Source organism: Delphinapterus leucas, chromosome 1 (assembly GCF_059928025.1).
Source record: "Delphinapterus leucas isolate spDelLeu-1000000601 "Yukka" chromosome 1, BTC_Dleu_Yukka2, whole genome shotgun sequence".
Classification (NCBI taxonomy): domain Eukaryota; kingdom Metazoa; phylum Chordata; class Mammalia; order Artiodactyla; family Monodontidae; genus Delphinapterus; species Delphinapterus leucas.
In genome coordinates this window covers 54,586,037-54,605,817 of record NC_143129.1, presented here as the reverse complement: position 1 = coordinate 54,605,817, position 19,781 = coordinate 54,586,037, and the positions used below count along the sequence as shown (strand labels likewise).

General features: G+C 47.8%; 2 protein-coding genes across 3 annotated transcripts in view; one reads left to right on the top strand and one right to left on the bottom strand.

Annotated features, from left to right (window-relative positions):
* The window catches only part of CACNA1E (calcium voltage-gated channel subunit alpha1 E), a 645,631-nt gene that overhangs the window by 618,466 nt on the left and 7,384 nt on the right, over positions 1–19,781 (top strand). For both annotated transcript variants that reach the window (XM_089910334.1, XM_089910338.1), the window contains 8 exons: positions 553–644; positions 1,185–1,350; positions 5,170–5,297; positions 10,686–10,782; positions 12,856–12,961; positions 14,067–14,174; positions 15,427–15,527; positions 15,804–15,910. In XM_089910334.1, the coding sequence (XP_089766460.1) occupies positions 553–644; positions 1,185–1,350; positions 5,170–5,297; positions 10,686–10,782; positions 12,856–12,961; positions 14,067–14,174; positions 15,427–15,527; positions 15,804–15,910 (905 nt within the window). The remainder of the gene's footprint in view (positions 1–552; positions 645–1,184; positions 1,351–5,169; positions 5,298–10,685; positions 10,783–12,855; positions 12,962–14,066; positions 14,175–15,426; positions 15,528–15,803; positions 15,911–19,781) is intronic.
* The window catches only part of ZNF648 (zinc finger protein 648), a 239,900-nt gene continuing 230,236 nt past the window's right edge, over positions 10,118–19,781 (bottom strand). Inside the window, exons 6-7 of the transcript XR_016392966.1 lie at positions 19,293–19,485; positions 10,118–18,040 (exon numbers count right to left, since the gene is read on the bottom strand). The gene's annotated coding sequence lies outside the window, so the exon portion shown is untranslated. The remainder of the gene's footprint in view (positions 18,041–19,292; positions 19,486–19,781) is intronic.

Here is a 19,781-nt window from a genome sequence, read left to right as displayed (position 1 = left end):
TGGGAACATATCCAAGGAAGATAGCGATACCCCTCTCTGACTTAAACTGCTTGCAAATTCCAGGACAACATCTGCCTATTTATGCTTTGTAAGGGATAAATCACACCTTCTGCAAATGCAAGTGTTCCCACCATTGCCAGCTGAGACGGGGGGGGGGTAACTCGTCCCCTGCGTGCCTATTATAGGGTAATGTCTTTGACAGACTGCTTGAGTACCATAGTGAGTAGGTATCACAGAAATAAAAAGACCAAATTAGGTGTGGGAGGAACTACATCTAAGCAGAATGGCTTTCAAAGATCTTGCCTTCTGTGGTCCTTGCAAGCATTCATCCTCTTTGCGTCACTGGAGAATATAACTCTTCCCGCATATCAGGCCAAGAACGTGGGGGTCTACCAGCCTTCCTGGGTTTTGAGTTGTCCGCTTCACGGTTAGGCCAGTGGGAGGAGCCACGCGTGTGAATTCACCAAGCCTGCAGGTGCATCTAATATCCTGCACTGGACACATCCCACTGCTCAATAATGCTCAGGGCTTTCTGTTGTTTTTCTCATCCAGGTCTTTGGAAACATAAAATTAGATGAGGAGAGTCACATCAACCGGCACAACAACTTCCGGAGTTTCTTTGGGTCCCTCATGCTACTCTTCAGGTACCTGGATCCGTAACTGTGGTGGCTGGAGCTCTCCTGCGAGAGAGAAACAGTCGGCCTGCCTCTTCCGCCCGTTCCCCTTTGTCTCTGCTCACAGGATAGGCAGTGAGATGAGGGCGGAAGCAGGGGCAGGGTGTCCGAAAAACTGCTCCGATGATTTGACTTTAGAACGTTTCCTCCGCATCTTTGACTCAGTAGTCAATTTGCAAAATGCAGTTTCAGCACATCCTCCAGGGCTTTGAGAAGGGGAAGGTGAGGGTGGATTGCAGGCCAGATCCCATTTAAGTGCTGAAACCACGGATGACCAGGTTTGCGTGGGGTCTTAGAGAGTCCCACTGCCCTCTCTACCACTGTGCATAGAAGATGGAGAGGCAGTGGGTGAGGTGGCAGAGCCCAGGAGAGACCTCACTGGTACTCTCCATCACACTCGAAGGAGGCTGAGCATAAGAGGAACCTAGATGAGTGAGTCGGGAAGAGTGCTGAGGAGAGGTTAGGACACGCAGACCTGCTGCTACTAACCGAGTTGTCTTTTGGGCTCAGGAGTGCCACGGGTGAGGCCTGGCAGGAGATAATGCTGTCGTGCCTCGGGGAGAAGGGCTGTGAGCCTGACACCACCGCACCCTCAGGGCAGAGCGAGAGCGAGCGCTGTGGCACCGACCTGGCCTACGTGTACTTCGTCTCTTTCATCTTCTTCTGTTCCTTCTTGGTGAGCAGCAGTGTGCTCTTGGCTTGAGATGTGGCCCAGTCCCCCCCCCGATAAACAGACGGGAGGTTTCCTTCGGTGTACGTTCCGCCACGAACCCCAGCCCATGACGAGAAATAGGTCCTCCTCAAGAAGGCTCTTGGAGGCCAGGGTGGGTGACTTTCCATGGCTGAGAGATGTCTCTGCTGCTTCTAGGCGAGGACTGTGTGAGAAGAGCTAATGAGGGGAGTAGGTAGGGTTCAGTGAATAGAGTATTGAATATCACGTTGAATCAGTTGTGACCCAGAGCGAATCTTTCTCTTCTGTATCTCTGGTATGTTATCTCACAAGCAGGGCTCAGAATCTTTTATCTCTCCTTTGGAGACCTTTGAACTGTTTGAGAAAACGTGCTTTGAAACTGTAAGGGGATAGCATTAATCAGAGTAGGATGAGGACAATATACAATGCAGTAGATGCGGTTCTCTCTTATGTCGCTGCGTTTGGTGACAGTTGGCCAGCTTGATAGACATGAAAGGATATGACTGCTTTGGGCATTAGTAAATATTGAGTAATATACGTGCCACACGCCCACCTATAAAATAGTGAGAAGCCCTAGGTGCCTTCTTAATTCTTCCTTTGGGAGAAAACATGACTCAGCACAGCAGCATCCAGAAATCTCTACCCTGCACAATCACACAAGCAGTGATAAAGAGAATAATGGGCGAGGTGCCACCAGATCACTGAAAGGGTCAGTCTGGCGTTTCTGGCCACCCTGGGGCACGTCCCTCAGCTCGGCTTCACTGCTGATGCCACCGGCTACACAAAAAATCTAAAACTAAAGCAGTGCCACTTAAAAGTGGTCAGCTTCATGGCTGGGAATCCCAGAGTGAATTGTTTGGTGTCCAAGGAATTTCTGCCTCTTTAAAGTGATCCCAAGGGGACTTGCCATGTGTCCAGCTGTCGGGTGTGGGGAAGTGGCTAACAAACAGACTGGTAAGGGTGGTGGGCAGGCCGATGTAGCAGGGGTTGAACTGACCGGAGACTTGGGGAGCCCACATTGGCATTGTTGCTGTTCTAGCCTTGGCCAAGGCACCTTCCCATTTGTGGCTTCTGTAAAATGGGAAGAAAAAGTACTTGCTGATAAGAGTATCATTGGTATAGTGAGCTGATACATGTGTTCCTTCTCGTGGATGTGAAAGGTTTTTTGATGAAAAAAGAACAGAAAATATTATCTTATTTAGACATAGGGAAGTATAATCTATAATGAAAATAACCAAGGAAATTTAGAGTGATGATATAAATTGGAGTTTTTTGTTTATTCATTCCTGTATTCAGCACATTTTTATTGAGTGGCCGTTAAAAGGTTCACACTGAGCTAGACACTGAGGTGAAGCCGTCAGTGAGTTTCAGTGCATCCGTCACCTAGAACTGAAAGGTGAAACTCATACAGGAGTGTCAGCGCTTATCATAGGGGGAAGTGGAGCATATAGAAGGCCATGCAGACATCTCCATTTTATCCTACATCATTTAAGTGTTTAATAAATATTTCAAAAGAAACCAAAGATATAACTGGAAAATTAATTAGTGACCATAAAGGTACTTTTAGAATTTTGAGATAGAGGCTACTGCATAATTCACATTAATGTTATTTTTATAGAGGCTATATTCAGTATGAGATGATCTGCTTTCAAATCTCAGCCCGACACTGACTCTGTGACCTTGGGCAAGTCACACAGCCTCTCAGCTCAAGCCAACCACTCTAGAAAGATTTACCGGTGCGTTGGGGTGTGCCCAGCTATGTGCTTGGAGCTAAAGAACACAGATGTGTATAGGAAGCACTTGTGTCCTTGAAAGGCTGGTGGTAATTAAACCTGCTTCACGAAAGGTTAGAGCAAGCATTAAACGTCTGGTAGGTGTGAATATGCACACAACGCTATAGAAGACTATGCAAATGTAAAGCAATAATAATACAAATAGTTTTTGTTAACATTAATAATAATTAGGATGCAGCCAGCAGTCTCTGTTGCAGAGAAGACTCCCAGCAACTCCATCCTGCAGACTTTGTCTTTATCCTGTGTATCCTGTCTGCATATCTGGCACCTCCACCCACCCAGCCACTTAACCTGGGAATCAGCAGCAGAGGCTCCTATTCGCTCACCTCCACAGCCAATTCATCTCTGTCAGGCAAGGTTCTTTCACTTGCAAGTGGCAGAAAGTCCAGCTGCATCCAACCTAAGCAAAAAGGGATTTTATCGGCTCATATAAATGAAGGGTCTGGCAGGACAGGCTTAAGCAAGCTTGATCTGGGGCTCAGATGACATCCCCAGGCCCAGGTTTCCTTCTTTATTGTCAGATCTCTTCCCCAGGCTTCTGCATGTGAGCTCTTTTCTCCAACAACTCCAGTCCTTGGCTCCCAGATGGCTGTAGCAGCAGCTGTATACCTCACTCCCCATGTATTCAAGGCCAGCAAGGAAGAACAAGCCTCTTGCTCAGAAGATTCAATGCCATTTTCTTGGCCTTGATTGGCTTACCAGTCACTGTAGCCCAGGGAGATGGGATTCAATGGCTGGTTGAGGCCTGGGTCATGGTGGTACCCCACTAAACCATATTAACTGGGAATAGGTAAGGGGTGTGTCCCCAGGAGACCGGAAGTACAGTATATGGGTGCTGGATGGCCAAGAAACAACAAAGAAGTGCTGTTCACTGTGGTCGAGGCCTTTTGAGTCCACCTCCTTAAACTCTCTATCCAGGCTGCTGTCCTGGCACTGGCTTAGTTCAGGAGCATCACAAAACTCTCCTCCTGGTCTCCTGCCCACCTTCCACACCTTCCACATTGCGACCAAGTGTTCTTTCTGAATGCACATAGCCCTTGGTCTCTCTCCTAGTTTAAACCCCTTTAGGGGTTCCTGTTGCTTCCTGTTGCTGGATAAGATTATAGCTCCACTAGCTATAGCCCACAAGCCAAATCCAGTTTACCACTTGTTTTTCTATGGCCCATGAGCTAGGAATGATTTTTACATTTTACAATAGTTGAGAAAAAAAATCAAAAGATGAATAATATTTCATGACATGAAAATTATATGAAATTCGAACCCATACTCCTTTTTGTCCCTGCTGTACATGCTTCTTTCATGGCTCTTAAAAAAGTCTGTAACATTTGTATGTTTCCAACACATCACAGTCTCTGCTAAATACTAAATGTCTTTAAGAATATTCAAGTAACAACATCTAGTGAACGCCTGCTATGCCTTAAGCAACGTGCTAGTTATGGAAATGTATCTCAGACCAGACCTTTCTTAACTCCCACCACCAGCACCTGGAGCTCTGTCTGGAACATAGTAGGTGCACGATAAATGTTGTTGAACAAATAAGCGGGAGAACAGGGTCTTGGAAGCACTTAAGAGCCGTGAACAGCTTCAAGTTGTCGCACAGTGAGCCCTTCGTCCGCTATAAGGCATCCCACCAGTTCTCTCACTGGCCGCTTTGGGGAGCAGGGGTTGGGGAGAGAGGCTGGCAGGGAGGCTTGGTGTCGGGCCTTGACTGCCTCTAGCCTTTGAAAACGTGTTGCTGCTGCTGCACTAATAATTAAAGAAATTTAATAGAGAACAAAAGCGACTGAGGAGTACTTTGCGGATATAAAGTGGCATATAGGAAAGTGAAATCATAATGCACGCAGAATGACGTGTAGTTCAGTCGTGAAAATGCTGCGTTGCCTTCGGCAGGATCAACAGTGCTTTGGTTAGGAGCTTCAGCCCCACAAACTTCTGAATTCTTTATTTGCCTTGAAGCCTGTTTTTCTGCTTTGGGTTTCTCCTAACTCCTCTTCTCCCCCTTGCCCTCCAGATGCTCAACCTGTTCGTGGCCGTCATCATGGACAACTTTGAGTACCTGACTCGGGATTCATCCATCCTGGGGCCTCACCACCTGGACGAGTTCGTCCGTGTCTGGGCAGAGTATGACAGAGCGGCATGGTGCGTAGGCCTCTCGGCGCCCGCCCCCCGTGAGGCCCATATCAAGGGCCTCTGGAGTTCTCAAGGAAGAGGTTGGAATTGGAGGCACCCATGCTTGCTTGTTAGAGAAGGAGAGGAGATTCCTCTTGGTTGTGGCCCGTGGAAGAGGCCAGGTCCTCAGACTGGCTCTGGGATCAAGCCAGTTATGGACCACTTAGCTTCTTTATCTTCCTTTCCCCTCTCTTTCCTTCTGTGACAGGCTTTTCCCTTTCTTTGCCTATCTCAGTACACAGTCTGCACCTCAGAGTGTTTGAGTCAGTCCCTAGAGGAGCTTCCAAAATGGTTAGTGGACCCCTCTGAGTCACCAGGGGGGTTGACAAGTGTTTTGGGGGCCAGCTGGACATCTGGCCACCATGGTCAGTGACATTCGTCTTTTCTCTATCTCATCCCTCTCAAAAGGTACAGTTTCACATAACTGAAATTATATAAAAAAAGCGAGCAAGTTATTCTTCTAACTGACCGCTTAAATACTTGTGGATTTTTATTGCATGGAACTGAGTTAAGTGGCAGGAATTTGCGGGGATGACCTCCCTAGGTCTTTTTCACTTTCCAATAGTTCTCGAGTGATATTGTGCCTTCTGGGCTTTAAAGCAGAGGCTGGCAAACTATAACCCATGGGCTGAATGTGGCTCACTGTCTATTTTTGCAAATAAAGTTTGGTGGGGTTTTTTTTTTTCTTTTTTTTTGTTTTCTTGCGGTACGCGGGCCTCTCACTGTCGTGGCCTCTCCCGCTGCGGAGCACAGGCTCCGGACGCGCAGGCTCAGCGGCCATGGCTCACGGGCCCAGCCGCTCGGCGGCATGTGGGATCTTCCCGGACCGGGGCACGAACCCGTGTCCCCTGCATCGGCAGGCGGACTCTCAACCACTGTGCCACCAGGGAAGCCCTGCAAATAAAGTTTTATTGGAGCACAGCCATGCTCATTTATGTACTGTCTGTGGCTGCTTTCACACTACAAGGCAGAGCTGCATATTGTGACAAAGACAGCATGGCCCTCAAATTCAGAAATATGTATTATCTGGCCGTTCACTTAAACAGTTTGCTAATCCCTGATTTAGAGCTCAAAGGCAGCCTTTTGGTCCTCACAGTTGAAGACAGGGTAAGAGTGCTGTGAGCACTCACTCCATGGGAAGTTTTCTGTCCCAAGTCATCTTAGTTTGAGGATCTTATCTCGCCAATCTATCCATTCTGGTCCCCCTCTGAAAATACTACAAGAAATTCCATCCTTCATGGGAATGGACCACGTTGCTTCCACCTGGAACTACTTCATAATCTAAGACTCTTCCCAAATCTGTCCTCCTATGAGGCTTGTTGAACTTGGGTCACTGCTTTAGATGTTGAAAGAGTGAATCAGAATTCCTCTTCCCCTCAGTAATTATTAATGACTTAGCACAGAGTTCTCTAAATCCATTCCTGTTACAATGGCTGAGCAATGGCTTGTACTTTCTGGGCCTTCTTCCTAGTAGGATAGGTTGCTTTAGAATGCGGTGGGCACTGTGTTACAGGGGACTGCAGCCAGGCCTGTATCTTGTCAGCTCTGTGGCCTTGGATAAGTCACTCAACCACTCTGAGCTTCCACGTTTGTTGTATAATAGTGGTAATGATCCTACCTACCTTGAAGGCTGGTTGTGAAGAATATATTAAATCACGTATTAACTGCTGTTATAATGAATTACCATATGGGAAAGAAAATATGAAAAACTGGTGTCTGTAAAGCTGGATGGCCATGGGATCGGGAGACCAAGAAGGGACCTCTTCACTTACCTGAGAGAGGAGAAAGCAGCTTCTAGCAAAGGAGTTCATTGCTCACCTAGCCTCACTCAGGTGCCCTTGGCTCTCAGAAACCCCAGCTTCTTGGGGTTCACATTATTTTGGGACCCAGGTGCCTTGGGCATTAAACATGCTGCTCCCCAGTTCTTCCATCTGCTGGGAAGAACAATTCCACGAGAACTAATCATGAGACTCAGACGCATGAGCTGTGACAGGGCAAAAAGACCAAAGAGAACCTCTTGTGTCTACTTTGAAATTCACAGCGTAACTTGTCCTGGTTTTAGTTTTACTGGCCTTCTCTATGAGAGGAGAGGGGAAACTAACCAAGGTAAAGTAAGCCAATGTCTTCAAAAAGGAGACAGACAGGTTGCAGAGCACATCAGCCTGTAGACAGCGGGACCAGCGCACCCACGTCCCATCCACAATAAGAAACAAAAGAACACATGGTAAAATGAACCTCCCCTTAATAGTCAAGAGACTTGGAAGTACGGCTGAGCTGCTGTTTGGAAGAAGAGGAGGAATCAACAGCAAAATCAAGAAAAGATTAGGAAGAGTGACACTGGGGCAAAGTTGTAGTCTCGACATCACTGGCGAGGACTGGATGCTTGGAGGTGGAGAATGCGTGCTTATCATTGCCGGTGGAAACCCTGGTCTGTACCAGGATGTGTCCAGACCCTCAGATCCCTGGCCGTTGCTGACTTCTTCTGGCCCCTGAGGGAGCAGATGCTTTAGCCACTCAATCAACTGTTGAGTCTGTCCTTTACACAGGAAATCAGAATTCTCTAGCAGGCTCTGTGAAAGGGGAGTGATAAGATAGGTCACAGAGTTCCTGGAATTCTGACTGGATCTGACCAAGCTGCCTATGGGCTGGGTTGCAGGAGCAGGGCTGGCGGGAGAGCACTTCGGCTCCCTTGCAGGCTGCTTTCTGAGCACAGATCCCGGCAGGCTCCAGCCAAATTGAGAAGAGTTTGCCCAAGCAGAACTCGGGGAAAAAATCTGCCACAAAGAGAAGCAAAGCCCTTTGCAAATTCCCTCATGCCAACTGTGCTTCTTGCTAATTAGCCTAATGGGAAATTTCTTTCTCGCAGTCTGTAGAAGGAGGCTGACTTTCCCACTGCCCTGACAAGCGGGTCTGAGTAACTGACTGTGATCAGTGTCTGTGAAAAGCAAAGGGTTCTGCAGCCTGCTTCACGGCAGCCTGGTGTCTGCTCTTGGTGGCAGTCAGAGGTATTTGTGAATTGGTGGGCTTTGTTCTTAGAGGCCTAGCTGAAGCCAGGCTCCATTTTCTGCATCTGGTCAGGTATAGGCCCAACAGATATCTCTGGGTGCTCGTGGCCACTAGGCATTGAATGAGCTCTGATTCCTTAGAAAATTCGAGGCAGTGCAGTTTGCAGTGATGGTTCTCTGATACTTACCTCGCTGTTTGCAAGGTGGTGGTTCTCTGATGCTTTTCGTCCTCAGTCTCTCCTAATCTGGCTTTGCTGGGCCCAAGGAAAGAAGCTGCCCTTCCTCTTCCAGCCATCCCCTTCATGGCTAGGCTGTCATTTCTCTCCTACCCTTCTCTGAGTGTCCTATTAACCCACCTGTGCTTCCTTTACAGCGGCAGGATCCCGTATAAGGATATGTACAAATTAGTGCGGGTGATCTCGCCACCTCTGGGCCTGGGAGAGAACTGCCCCTACAGGGTGGCTTGCAAGGTTTGCCTCCGGTCCCCAGCTGTGACCGTGACCATGACCATGACCGTGACCGGCGGCGGGGTGCAGCCTCCAACCCCCCTCCTCTCCGTTCTGCTCCACCACCACTGCGCCACATGAGGGAACCTTCATGTTGCTTTCCTTTGAGTTTAAAGAGGTCCAAACCCTCCCAGAACCAGCAGCTGTTACACAAGGAAGAAGGGAACGTTTTGGGGGGACAGCGGATAAAAAAAGAGTTAAGGACTTAGTAACGGAGGCTGCTTTGACCTCTGTTTTCTTCACATGCACACACTCATTCGTGCACGTATAACACACACATTCTCCTCTCTCTCTTTCTCACTCCACCTTAATCTGTGGATTTAACCAGAGGGACCTCTCCCTCCTCCAGAGAATGCAGAAATCTTTTGAATCCAGCAAGGAGTTCTGGTTTCTTTTCCCTGGAGACAGAGAGCCTCCTTTTAGCAAACTAGTAGCATCATCCCATATACGGTGTAGAAAAGTGTGATTCTAGCTATGCCTACCTCTGCCCAGCTCTGGGTAGTTTGGCCACAAGCGATTATAAAAGCTATAGGACAAAAGGGAGGTGAGAAATAATAAAAAAAAATGAGGGCAGGAGGGGAGGATAAGTCAAGAAGGCAAAGAGGATAGAGTCGGTGGGAGAATTTAATAGCTCAGAGGGTCTGGGAAGGTCCCAGCAGAGGACGGAGGGCTCGGAGCAGATTTCTTGACTGAGGGTCCTGCCATGTATTGTTGGAGGCACCGAGAGCTCTGTTGTAACTGCCGAGTCACTGTTTGTTCGTGAGACCAAGGACGTTGTTCAGGGGCACACAGGACCTCCCTCTTCAACTAGCACAGTGGCTCCACCCAGTCCCTGTTCAAGGCCAAGCCCACTAGATAAGGAAGTCTCTCCTGGTGTTACAGGAGGGATGCGCGGGCTCCCGGGTGCATAGCACAGTCTGGCAGCCGGAAGACGACTTAGGCCCAGGAAGATGCCAGGCTGGGCGATGGGAAGGAGATGGCCTGGGATGGTGACAAGTGATTCCCATACTCAGGAGGCCGAACAGCTGCCTCTGCAGAGACTCTTTAAACTCCACCCTGGTGAAACCTGCAGCCGCATGTGGGAGAGCCGGGGAGGGCAGCATGGCATGCGAGATGCTCTTCCTCCTCCTGGTTTTGTTTCTTCTGTCCCCAGCATGCCGTCGCCCCCGGGGCATGCCGGGGCACAAAGAGCACTCTTGCCACCAGAGCCAGGTGGAAGCAACGGGCCGACTCTGCCCAGCAGCCATAGCGCAGCACTTTCAGCGCGAGCCGCCGTCTCCTGCTGCACTCACACCACAGAGGGGGATACACGATGCTCCGCCTGCGGGTTCAGAGCAGGAGAAAGGCCTGACTTCCAGGCCAGCACCCCCGTCCCCAGCCGGGGCCAGAAATCCTAACCCACGGCTGGAACACCGTCTATCTGGTTTATACCACTCTCACACAGCCCTGGGAATTGAAGACAAGCTTGTGTTGTATGGGGGATGGATGAGTTGAACAGAGAGGTAGGGTGATGCTCATCCTGGAGGAGAAAACCGGTCCCTGTGACAGCCGCGCAGAGAGACCAAAGGTTGCCACCACGTTCCCGGGTCTGTGTTGGGTGTGCTATAAATCCGCACCAGGATGGAGACACGTGTACGACTTGCCTTGATTAACGGGTTTCCTGTTCTTTTCCTGTCTGTCCATTTTGTTTCGTTTTTCTTCTCCTGTTTTCTGTACTCTTTTGTTTGTTTGTTTTGGCTCCCCGGGAATGCCTGGTCTCCTCTCCTCCCTGTCTGCATCCTTTCCCTGCCACCCTCCCTGCCCTGCCACCCTGCCCCCATCCCCACTTACCACCCCGCCATGAGCAGTGGCCGCATCCATTACACTGAGATGTATGAAATGCTGACTCTCATGTCACCACCGCTAGGCCTCGGCAAGAGATGTCCCTCCAAGGTGGCATATAAGGTAGACCACCTCTTCCTTTGTTCTGGGCTAGTGACCAGCAGGAAATGGGCACCAGCTGTGGGGAGGTCAGAACGTGGGGAGGAAGCCGGGCTGGGGAGGGAGAGGAGGGAACCAAGGAAAAAAGGAATGATGAGATGAAAAGGTCATGAAGCTTCACAGAAGGGGTGAAGTCCTGAATCGATACACAAGGTGGTGTGTAAGACTATTCAACGTGGGTTTTTTTTTTAATGTTATTCTGTTTCTACAAGTGTGTGGCTTCTTGTGAGTGGGTTACTAGAAAGGAAGTGTTAAGTAGCATGTTTCCTTCTAGAGAAGGCAGAGTGGTGGGCTGTGGGATAGCATATATGTGCAAGAAGAAAGCCTGCAGCAAGACAGCTATCAGAGCTTATAAAAAAAAAAGCATCAATCAGATAAGCTAAGGAAATAATGCAGAAATTCCTCTAAACATGGTTCAAGAAGAAATTTTTAGGAGAGAGGAAAACTCCTAACAAATTTCTTCCTCCATGACGTAGGGAGGAACGATGGCATGGTTCCTTCTAGGTACCAGAAAAGAAAGAGGAACGGCAGCCTCCATCCCATGATATATGATGAAGGATGCAGCTCCCTTCCCCATTAGCCCAGCTACCTGTTTTTCCTGGCAATTCAAAGGAAAGGGTGATGATGGACACAAGTTGCATTCAGCATTAGATTTGCCTTCTTGGCATGACTGAGTTATGGGTGGACTCCTCTCGGCTTGCTTAGGACAGCATTGTGCATTGGGAGTCAACTGCCATTGGGGTGTTCAGAGCCTTGGGGCCTGAACTTTTTCTCCACAATGGATAATAGTTACTGCTAATTCCCCATTGCTGTTTAGACTGACCCAGAACTCTGGAGCTCTTTCATTCACCTAGGAATACACCCTAGCAATGTCACCACTTCTCTAGAAGCCTAAAGAAGTGGGAGAGAGATGGAAGTCAGATACAAACAAGAAACTGGCCGTACACTCTAAGACACCATGTTTGTGGCATCACGTTAAGGAAGATGTTCCAATGGAGTTTCAGAAACCCTGTCTTGGGAAGAAACACTTGCCTTCCTGCTAGGCTGGTGGTTCTGTTGGAGGACCTTCTCCTGCTGCTACCTCCAAGTTGAAAGCTCCAGAGAGCATCTCATTGGAATGGGGGGGGGCCCATTAGGGACCCTTATCCACCCCATTACATGGCTCCTCCATTGCAGCTTAGGGGCTGGCATCCTTTTTGCTCACGATTCCACATCTAACGGTACCGGGTGGTGGAATGTGGCCCTAAGTTCTTTGAATTTCTGGGGTGAAGCTCAGTGGGAGAAGGGATGTGGGGATTGGAGGAAAAGTTAAAGAATTCCAAAAGCAAGATACTCTCTGGAAAGTGGATTTGGCCATTTCAGTTTGATCCCCTTCCTTTGGGTGAGGGGAACAAGGCCTGCCCACTCTGCTCCTGCCTTGGTCACCCTTCTCTTCTCTGCTCTCCCCAGCCCTCTTCCCCTAGACCTTGTTTGCACTCTCCCACTTTTCCATTCTGCTCCACTTCATCTTTTGGATAAGCTGGACTTCTGCATGTTCAACCATGTGCTGGCAAATTTCATCTTTTAAAGACTCAAAAAGGGGGCATCAGGATGCATCTTTCAAGTCAGATAAGCAAAGCACAATCTCCCCCATGTGAGTTTTGGGGGGTATTCATGGGACAAGTGGAATTGTAGAGTAGCCCTGAAACAGGGAATGGAGTCACCTCACAGAGCTGACTCCTTCCCCTGAGCCACTGCTTTTAGGAATCCCTATTAAAGACATTCTTAGGACTGTGGAGGAGTCCTACAGAATGATTAGTCCCTCTTCCCTTGGAATTCGGCATCATTCCCTAGAAATGAACAAAGCAAAACAAAACAGCAGCCAATGAGCCTTAAGTGAGAAGCCGGGAGAGGGCAGGACTGGGACAGGGGACGGGGGTATCCTTGCCCTTCTTTTTTGTCTCTGCATTTGACCTCTGCACTTTTCCTCCCTTCTCACCAAGGTTTCTCTCGATATATTTTTTTCCTCCTGCTGTTTCTTTTCTCTCTTTCACACAGAGGTTAGTCCTGATGAATATGCCAGTGGCTGAGGACATGACTGTCCACTTCACATCCACGCTTATGGCTCTGATCCGGACAGCTCTGGACATTAAAATCGCCAAAGGTCAGTAAGCTTAGGGGGGAAAAAGATTCTGAAACAACTCACGCAGGGCGGCGCAGGATGGAAATGTTTGACCTTTCATCCATCTGGTGAGGCAGTGACCTGGAGATCAGATAGTAGGGTCCCTGTTTCACCTCTGAGCTACAATAACTATTATATTTGCCCTTTCTTCTTGGTGAAATGAATGGTTTGATAATCACTAAGCCTCCTTTTGACTTCAACAGTATGTGATCTTTGGTGTCTGGCACAAAGTAGGCATTTTAGAAATATTTGTTGATTGAACAAGTGAGTTTTAATTCAGTTCTTTTTTTTCTTTTTCTTTTTTTTTTTTTTTCCCTTATGTGGTGCCTTTAACAACTTGGAAGGCTTCTGTGGCAGGTGCTATCATGGCAGTATTTTGTTCCTTTTGATTTCTAATTCAGTGGTTTAGGAAAGAAAGGGTTTACTACTTCCAAATGGGCCTCCAGCTTCCTTGCTCTTGCCTGACCCAAATCCTTTTTAAAATCAGGTCACTCGGGCTTCCCTGGTGGCGCAGTGGTTGGGAGTCCGCCTGCCGATGCAGGGGACACGGGTTCGTGCCCCGGTCCGGGAAGATCCCACGTGCCGCGGAGCCGCTGGGCCCGTGAGCCATGGCCGCTGAGCCTGCGCGTCCGGAGCCTGTGCTCCGCAACGGGAGAGGCCACAACAGTGAGAGGCCCGCGAACCGCAAAAAAAAAAATCAGGTCACTCAGACTCTGGAGTCAGATCGCTGGAAGAACTGATACACGGATAAAGGCAGAGGAGGCTGGCTCGTGGCTCTCTGCATCCCCCTCTGATATACTGAGCAGCTGGGAGCCTCTGTGAATGAATGAGGAGGCTGACCTTGGTCCCAGGGCCTCGGCTCTCTGTGACGGGATACCCCTGAGTCACTGAAAACGGAGCCAAAATGTGTTCTGCTTCTTCAGCAGAAAGACCCAGTATTGCAAGGTCCGCTGTCGCTAAGTACCAAGATCCCCTCTGAGAATGTGACGTGCCATGCTGACTCAGCTCCTGCCCCACCTCCTCCCTCCGTCCTTGTTATTTCTGTGTCTGTTCTGTTTTCGCTATTAATAAATGTATCTTCCCCTAGGTGGTGCGGACAGGCAGCAGCTAGACTCAGAGCTACAGAAGGAGACCCTGGCCATCTGGCCTCACCTGTCCCAGAAGATGTTAGATCTGCTTGTGCCCATGCCCAAAGGTGTGGGGTCTCCTCCAGGGTATCCTTGTCACTGTGGGCCCAGCACGCCAAGACCACACCTTTGGGGGGAACACAGAATGATCGAGGAGATAAGGGAAGGGTGCTCTTTTATTCTTAGGAAACAAAAATCCCTCACTTCTCAAGTTCCTTTTGTCATTAATTGAAAACAGTTTTTTTTTTTTTTACTGAAGTATAGTTGATTTACAATGTTGTGTTAATTTCTGCTGTACAGCAAAGTGACTTAATTATATACATAAATATATTCTTTTTTATATTCTTTTCCATTATGGTTTATCCCAGGATATTGAATATAGTTCCCTGTGCTATACTAACCTTGCTGTTTATCCATCCTATATGTAATAGTTTGCATCTACTAACCCCAAACTCCCAATCCTTCCCTCCCCCACCCTCCCTCCCCCTTGGCAACCACAAGTCTGTTCTTTATGTCTGCGAGTCTGTTCTTTATGTCCGTGAGTCTGTTTCCATCTCGTGCCATATTTTAGAGTCCACATATAAGTGACATCATATGTTATTTGTCTCTTTCTGACTTAGTATGATAATCTCTAGTTGCATCCTTGTTGCTGCAAATGGCATTATTTTGTTCTTTTTTTATGGCCGAGTAGTATTCCACTGTATATATGTACCACAGCTTCTTTATCCATTCATCTGTTGATGGACATTTAGGTTGCTTCCGTGTCTTGGCTGTTGTGAATAGTGCTGCTATGAGCACTGAGGTGTGTGTATCTTTTTGAATTAGAGTTTTGTCTGGATATATGCCCAGGAGTAGGATTGCCGGATCACATGGTAGTTCTAGTTTCAGTTTTCTGAGGAGCCTCCACACTGGAGAACAGTTTCTTAAGATAGGTCACTGTGGTTGTGGATGAAACTTCTTGGCTACGTAGCTCTGTCCTTCCACATAACACAGTTCAGCAAACCTTCAAGCCGTTGGGGAAAAGGTGGTGTTACTAAGAGATGGAAACCTAGACCATTCTGGGGGTGGGGAGGTGCTTACTGATGTGTTGCACATCATTGGTAACATCAGCCTCCCTGGGTGGCCGTGGAAGCTCCCTGAGGCTAGACATGGGGACCTGTTCACTCTGTAGCCTCAGTGCCTGGCACAGATGGAACCCTCAATAAATGTTGGATGGGTGGGTGGCCGAAGGGGCAAACCTGCTTCCTAGGTGTCCTCACTTTCCCCCCCCCGCCCCGTGTCTTCTCCCTGTTCCCCTCCATGCCACACTCGTGTCTTCAGCCTCTGACCTGACTGTGGGCAAAATCTATGCAGCAATGATGATCATGGACTACTATAAACAGAGCAAGGTGAAGAAGCAGAGGCAGCAGCTGGAGGAACAGGTGAAGGTCAAGGACAGCGTGGTGGCTGGGTGGGCCCCTGAAGGGACAGGCCTGTGCATCCCTGGGGCACAGTGCCCTGCAAGTGCTTAGAAGCAGAGGTCAGGCTTTGCTTTGCAGGGTCCGGGAACCTCCCTAGGATCAAGGGATTAGAAAACCAGTGGGGCAGAGGTTCAGATAGTCAAACAGGGTATCAGTCATATTCCTGTTTTACTCAAATGGTATTTTCCCCCCACAGTCATTTGAGTTCCTTTTTCCTCCTTTCCACTTTGAACACAGAAAAACGCACCCATGTTCCAGCGGATGGAGCCGTCATCTCTGCCTCAGGAGATCATTGCTAATGCCAAAGCCCTGCCTTATCTCCAGCAGGACCCCGTTTCAGGCCTGTGAGTATTACCAGAGGGTCCATGACTCCCCTGATTGCATTATCACGTGTGCCATCGGGCAGATCCAGAAACTCATTGCCTGGAAGTGCCCGAGCTAATACTAACGCTGAGATGCATGGATGGTCCCCTCTCTGAGGGTGAGAAGACAACATGTTGTATCTTAAGATGGTTATTCAGCAGGGGTAATGGAAAAGCAGACTGAGCGTGTTTGGTGCTATGGCCAGCTCCAGAGACAGGGAGCACTGTGAATGGACAAAGGAAGTAAGGGGCTGTATTAGTATCATGACTTTAGAGTGAACTCAGAGAGGTTCACTAAGTGGCCCAAAGCCATATGGCTGGTAGGAAGCTGAATTGGAATTTAAGTCAGTTATTTCCAAGCCCAGAGTCTTCCCATTACACTGTGTTATCTGTAATGAACAAAAAGAACCTTAAATCAGGCAAAACAATTTTTTGTTAATTTTCTATATTGAAAGTGGAAACGAAACCCTAATTAAGGCATGTGCCAATTCTTCCGAGTTGTAAGCCTTAGCCCCAATGTGGTCATTAGCCATAAAGGATCTAATGTAATATACATACTTCATTTTAATGCTTTCTTTCTCTCATCACCAGTGATGTACCCAAATGGTCCCTCTACCCAGCGTAAATGGCTTGCTGTCGTTGGTTATGATTAGTGACTTTTTTCCAGTCTAGCTCTCGTGGAACCAGTAAATCACTAAATATCACAACTTCAGTAATTGTCAGAGGAGTGAAATCCCAGGCTTAGGAATGAGCCCTCAGTCAGAATACCATTTGGAATCTCTCACGCCATAAATTTCTTTCTGCCTGTGGTGTTGGAGACCTGTTTTTGAAAAGCATTGTTTTCAAAGGTCACAATCCAACGCATTTGGAAAAGAAAAAAAAACGACCAAGGCCGTCGGTCATTTTTACAAAACATGTGAGGTGTTAAAGTAGCAGGTATGGATTCTCCTGTCTACAAAAAAACAAGTACATGTTTATCTTTGGTCTGTGCAGGAAGGTGGTCAGGAGGTATGATTAGAGTACTAGGACTACCTCCTTGGAAGAGTTTACAGTGTTTTTCAAGGGTCTTCTTTGGCTTAGAAATAGAGGACACCCTCCACCATCTAGATCTGTTTTAGCCACAACAATTTGCTGTGCAAATTAACTCCCATCATTGGACTATTCCAGCCTCTGTCCCATATGTTTATTAATTCATTCACTCATTGATTTGACCAGTATTTACTGAGAGTCGGTGTGACCCAAAAACTGGCTCAGACACTGGGGATTCAGTCAAGATGATCACACAGTCCCCATGGACACAGTTCTTAAAAAAGAAATTACAAGAGGAGTGATAAAGGTTAAAATGTGGAAGGGTAGGCTATCGTGACTCTGTGTAAAGGAGGCAACTCACGTAGTTTGAGGCTTTGAGGAAGCTTCCCTGAGGAAGTAACATCTGAGTGAGACTCAAAAAAGCAGGCAATTCAAGAGGTGAAATAAAGTATGGTAAGTTTAAGGAACCTAAGAACTGTCACGATGGTTGGAGCACAGAGATATCAGGGGACGTGGCAGGTGATGGATTTGGAGGGGCCAGGATGTAGGGATACAGAGGTAGTTTACAGGCAGGATACAGAAGTTTAGTGTCATCCAAGGATAATGGGTGACACGATCATCAGGGTGACATGATCAGGTTTGGGCTTTCCAAAGATCATTCTCTAATCCAGTGTGGGCTCCGTGGATTGGAGGGAAGCAGTTCGAGAGATAGAACACCATTTAGTACGTGGCTGCAATTGTGAATATTGTGAGACTGTGGCTTGGACTAACAGGATAGAAATGGGGAGAGAGAATCAGACTTGAGAGGCAATTAATACACAGAACGGAGAGGATTTGGTGATTGATTGATTGATTTGCTACATGGTGTGAAGGACAGGGAGGAATCCAAGATGACCCTCGGGTTTCTGGTTTGAGCTTCTAGGTGGATGTTGGTCCATTTCCTGAAACGGAGATGCTGGTGGAGCAGCAGCCTGGTTCTTTGGAACCATCTGTGTTTCTAGAGCCCTGAATTGTTCAAGTAGAGTATTGCTTTGGAGGTAGCGTGGTGGACATGACAGGGCTCCTCTCCCATTGAGCTTACAGCTGGTAGAAAAACAAACATGAAACAGATTATCAGAAAAAAAAACACTTGTCATTTTTGATGATTTAATCACAGCTCTGGTGAGCGCTAGGATGGGAAAAAAATACATTATGATCTGATTGCGTGTGAGAGAGACCTCTGACGAGTTTATCAGGTAAGGTTTCCTTAAGGAAGTGACTTTTAAGAAGAGTTTTGAGGGATGAATTCAAAAACGAGTTTGCGAGGGACCGGGTGTTTGAGAAGCATCCTGCACTCTGGGGAACAGCCTTTATTCAAGTCCTGAGGCAGAAAGAAGCCTGGCACATTCAACCAACTGAGAGAGCCCAGCATGTTGGAATTCAGGGAATAAGGGAAAGTAATGCAAGAGGAGGGTGGCCAGGTAGGAAGTGGGTCATGAAAGAGGCCTCTGGACTCTCTCCTAATAACAGTGAGAAGCCAGACAAGGTTTTCAAAGTAAGAGGTTACTCAGGGTTCAAATTCTTCAAGTCTATAAGGTTGTTCAGTGCTTTTAAGTGTCCTATCTACCTATTGGGGATCCTGGAGTTGCTCATTTTCTGTAGGACAAAAGGGGGCCCATTTCCTGTAGAGCAGTGCTTATCTTGTTTCCCATGGTTCTCAGGCCAAGGCACACAGAAGATGGTTGACATTTAAGCAGTCGTTTAAATAGCAGACTGCTCTCTAGCAGTTGTAAAAATTCAGCTAAAGCCCTCACTAGCAGCGAGGGGACAGGTTGGGTGAAAAGTCTGTGCTTCAGATTTTCCCCTATGATCCCAGCCTAGTGGATTATTTTTCAGTAACTGGCAATCCTTGCTTAGGTCTCGGATTTTCCACTGGCTTCACAGTCATTAGCAGGAGACTCTGCAGTGGCTCTCTCCGGAGCAGATGGGACACTGGCAGAGACGGTGTCCCATCTCTCCCTCCTAATCCCACACCCACTGAGGGAGCTGCTGCCCCAGTCACTGACCACTTTCCTCTTCCCGTGATCAGGAAGCTCAGTCTGCGTGCTGGCTTAGGTCAAAGAGGAGCTGTTACTGTACTAGTAGCAATGAGTGGCAGCAGCAGCGCCAAGTTCTCAGGAAAGAAAGATTGGCTGCCTCTTTTTTTTTCCTAACCAGCCCAGTGGATCCCATAGGCTGAGGGTGTCTTTCAGGTACCAAACCGTGGTTTAATAACAGGCACACTGCAACAGCTCTCCATGCTTTTCATTCAGAGGCCCCTAAACACCTGGCCAACTCTGCCCCCGTCCTTTTTTACCTCATCACCATTGAAGCATCCTCCCACATAGCCATCGACCCAGACGTTGTCACCTCTTTCACCTCTTCTGAAATCGTTCCATGCAGTTCATACACCAGCAGTGTCTGGTACAGAGCAGTCCTTCAATAAATGTTCATGGCATTGAATTGTTTGGTTTGGCCAGGGATGTTGGCACAATAAAACCATATTCTTCCTGAGAGTGGAGGAAATTTTTTAAAAGACCATGACTGCTTAATATTTAAACAAACTGTTCACTTTAAACTATGGCATTTTCCTGCCGAATGGAGAAACTGAGCAGAAACAGGTTTACAATCTAGCATTGGTCTTCCATATGGCTGAGTGTGACAAATGATGTCATTTGCCACAGATATGCTAGTCGCCAGCAAAATGATGAATGGTTCCAAATGCAGGTTGAAAACAGGGGTTCCTCTTTTCCAATGCTTTTTAAAAAAATTTTTCTATTCTAGGGCCAGCCACCTGTAAGTTATC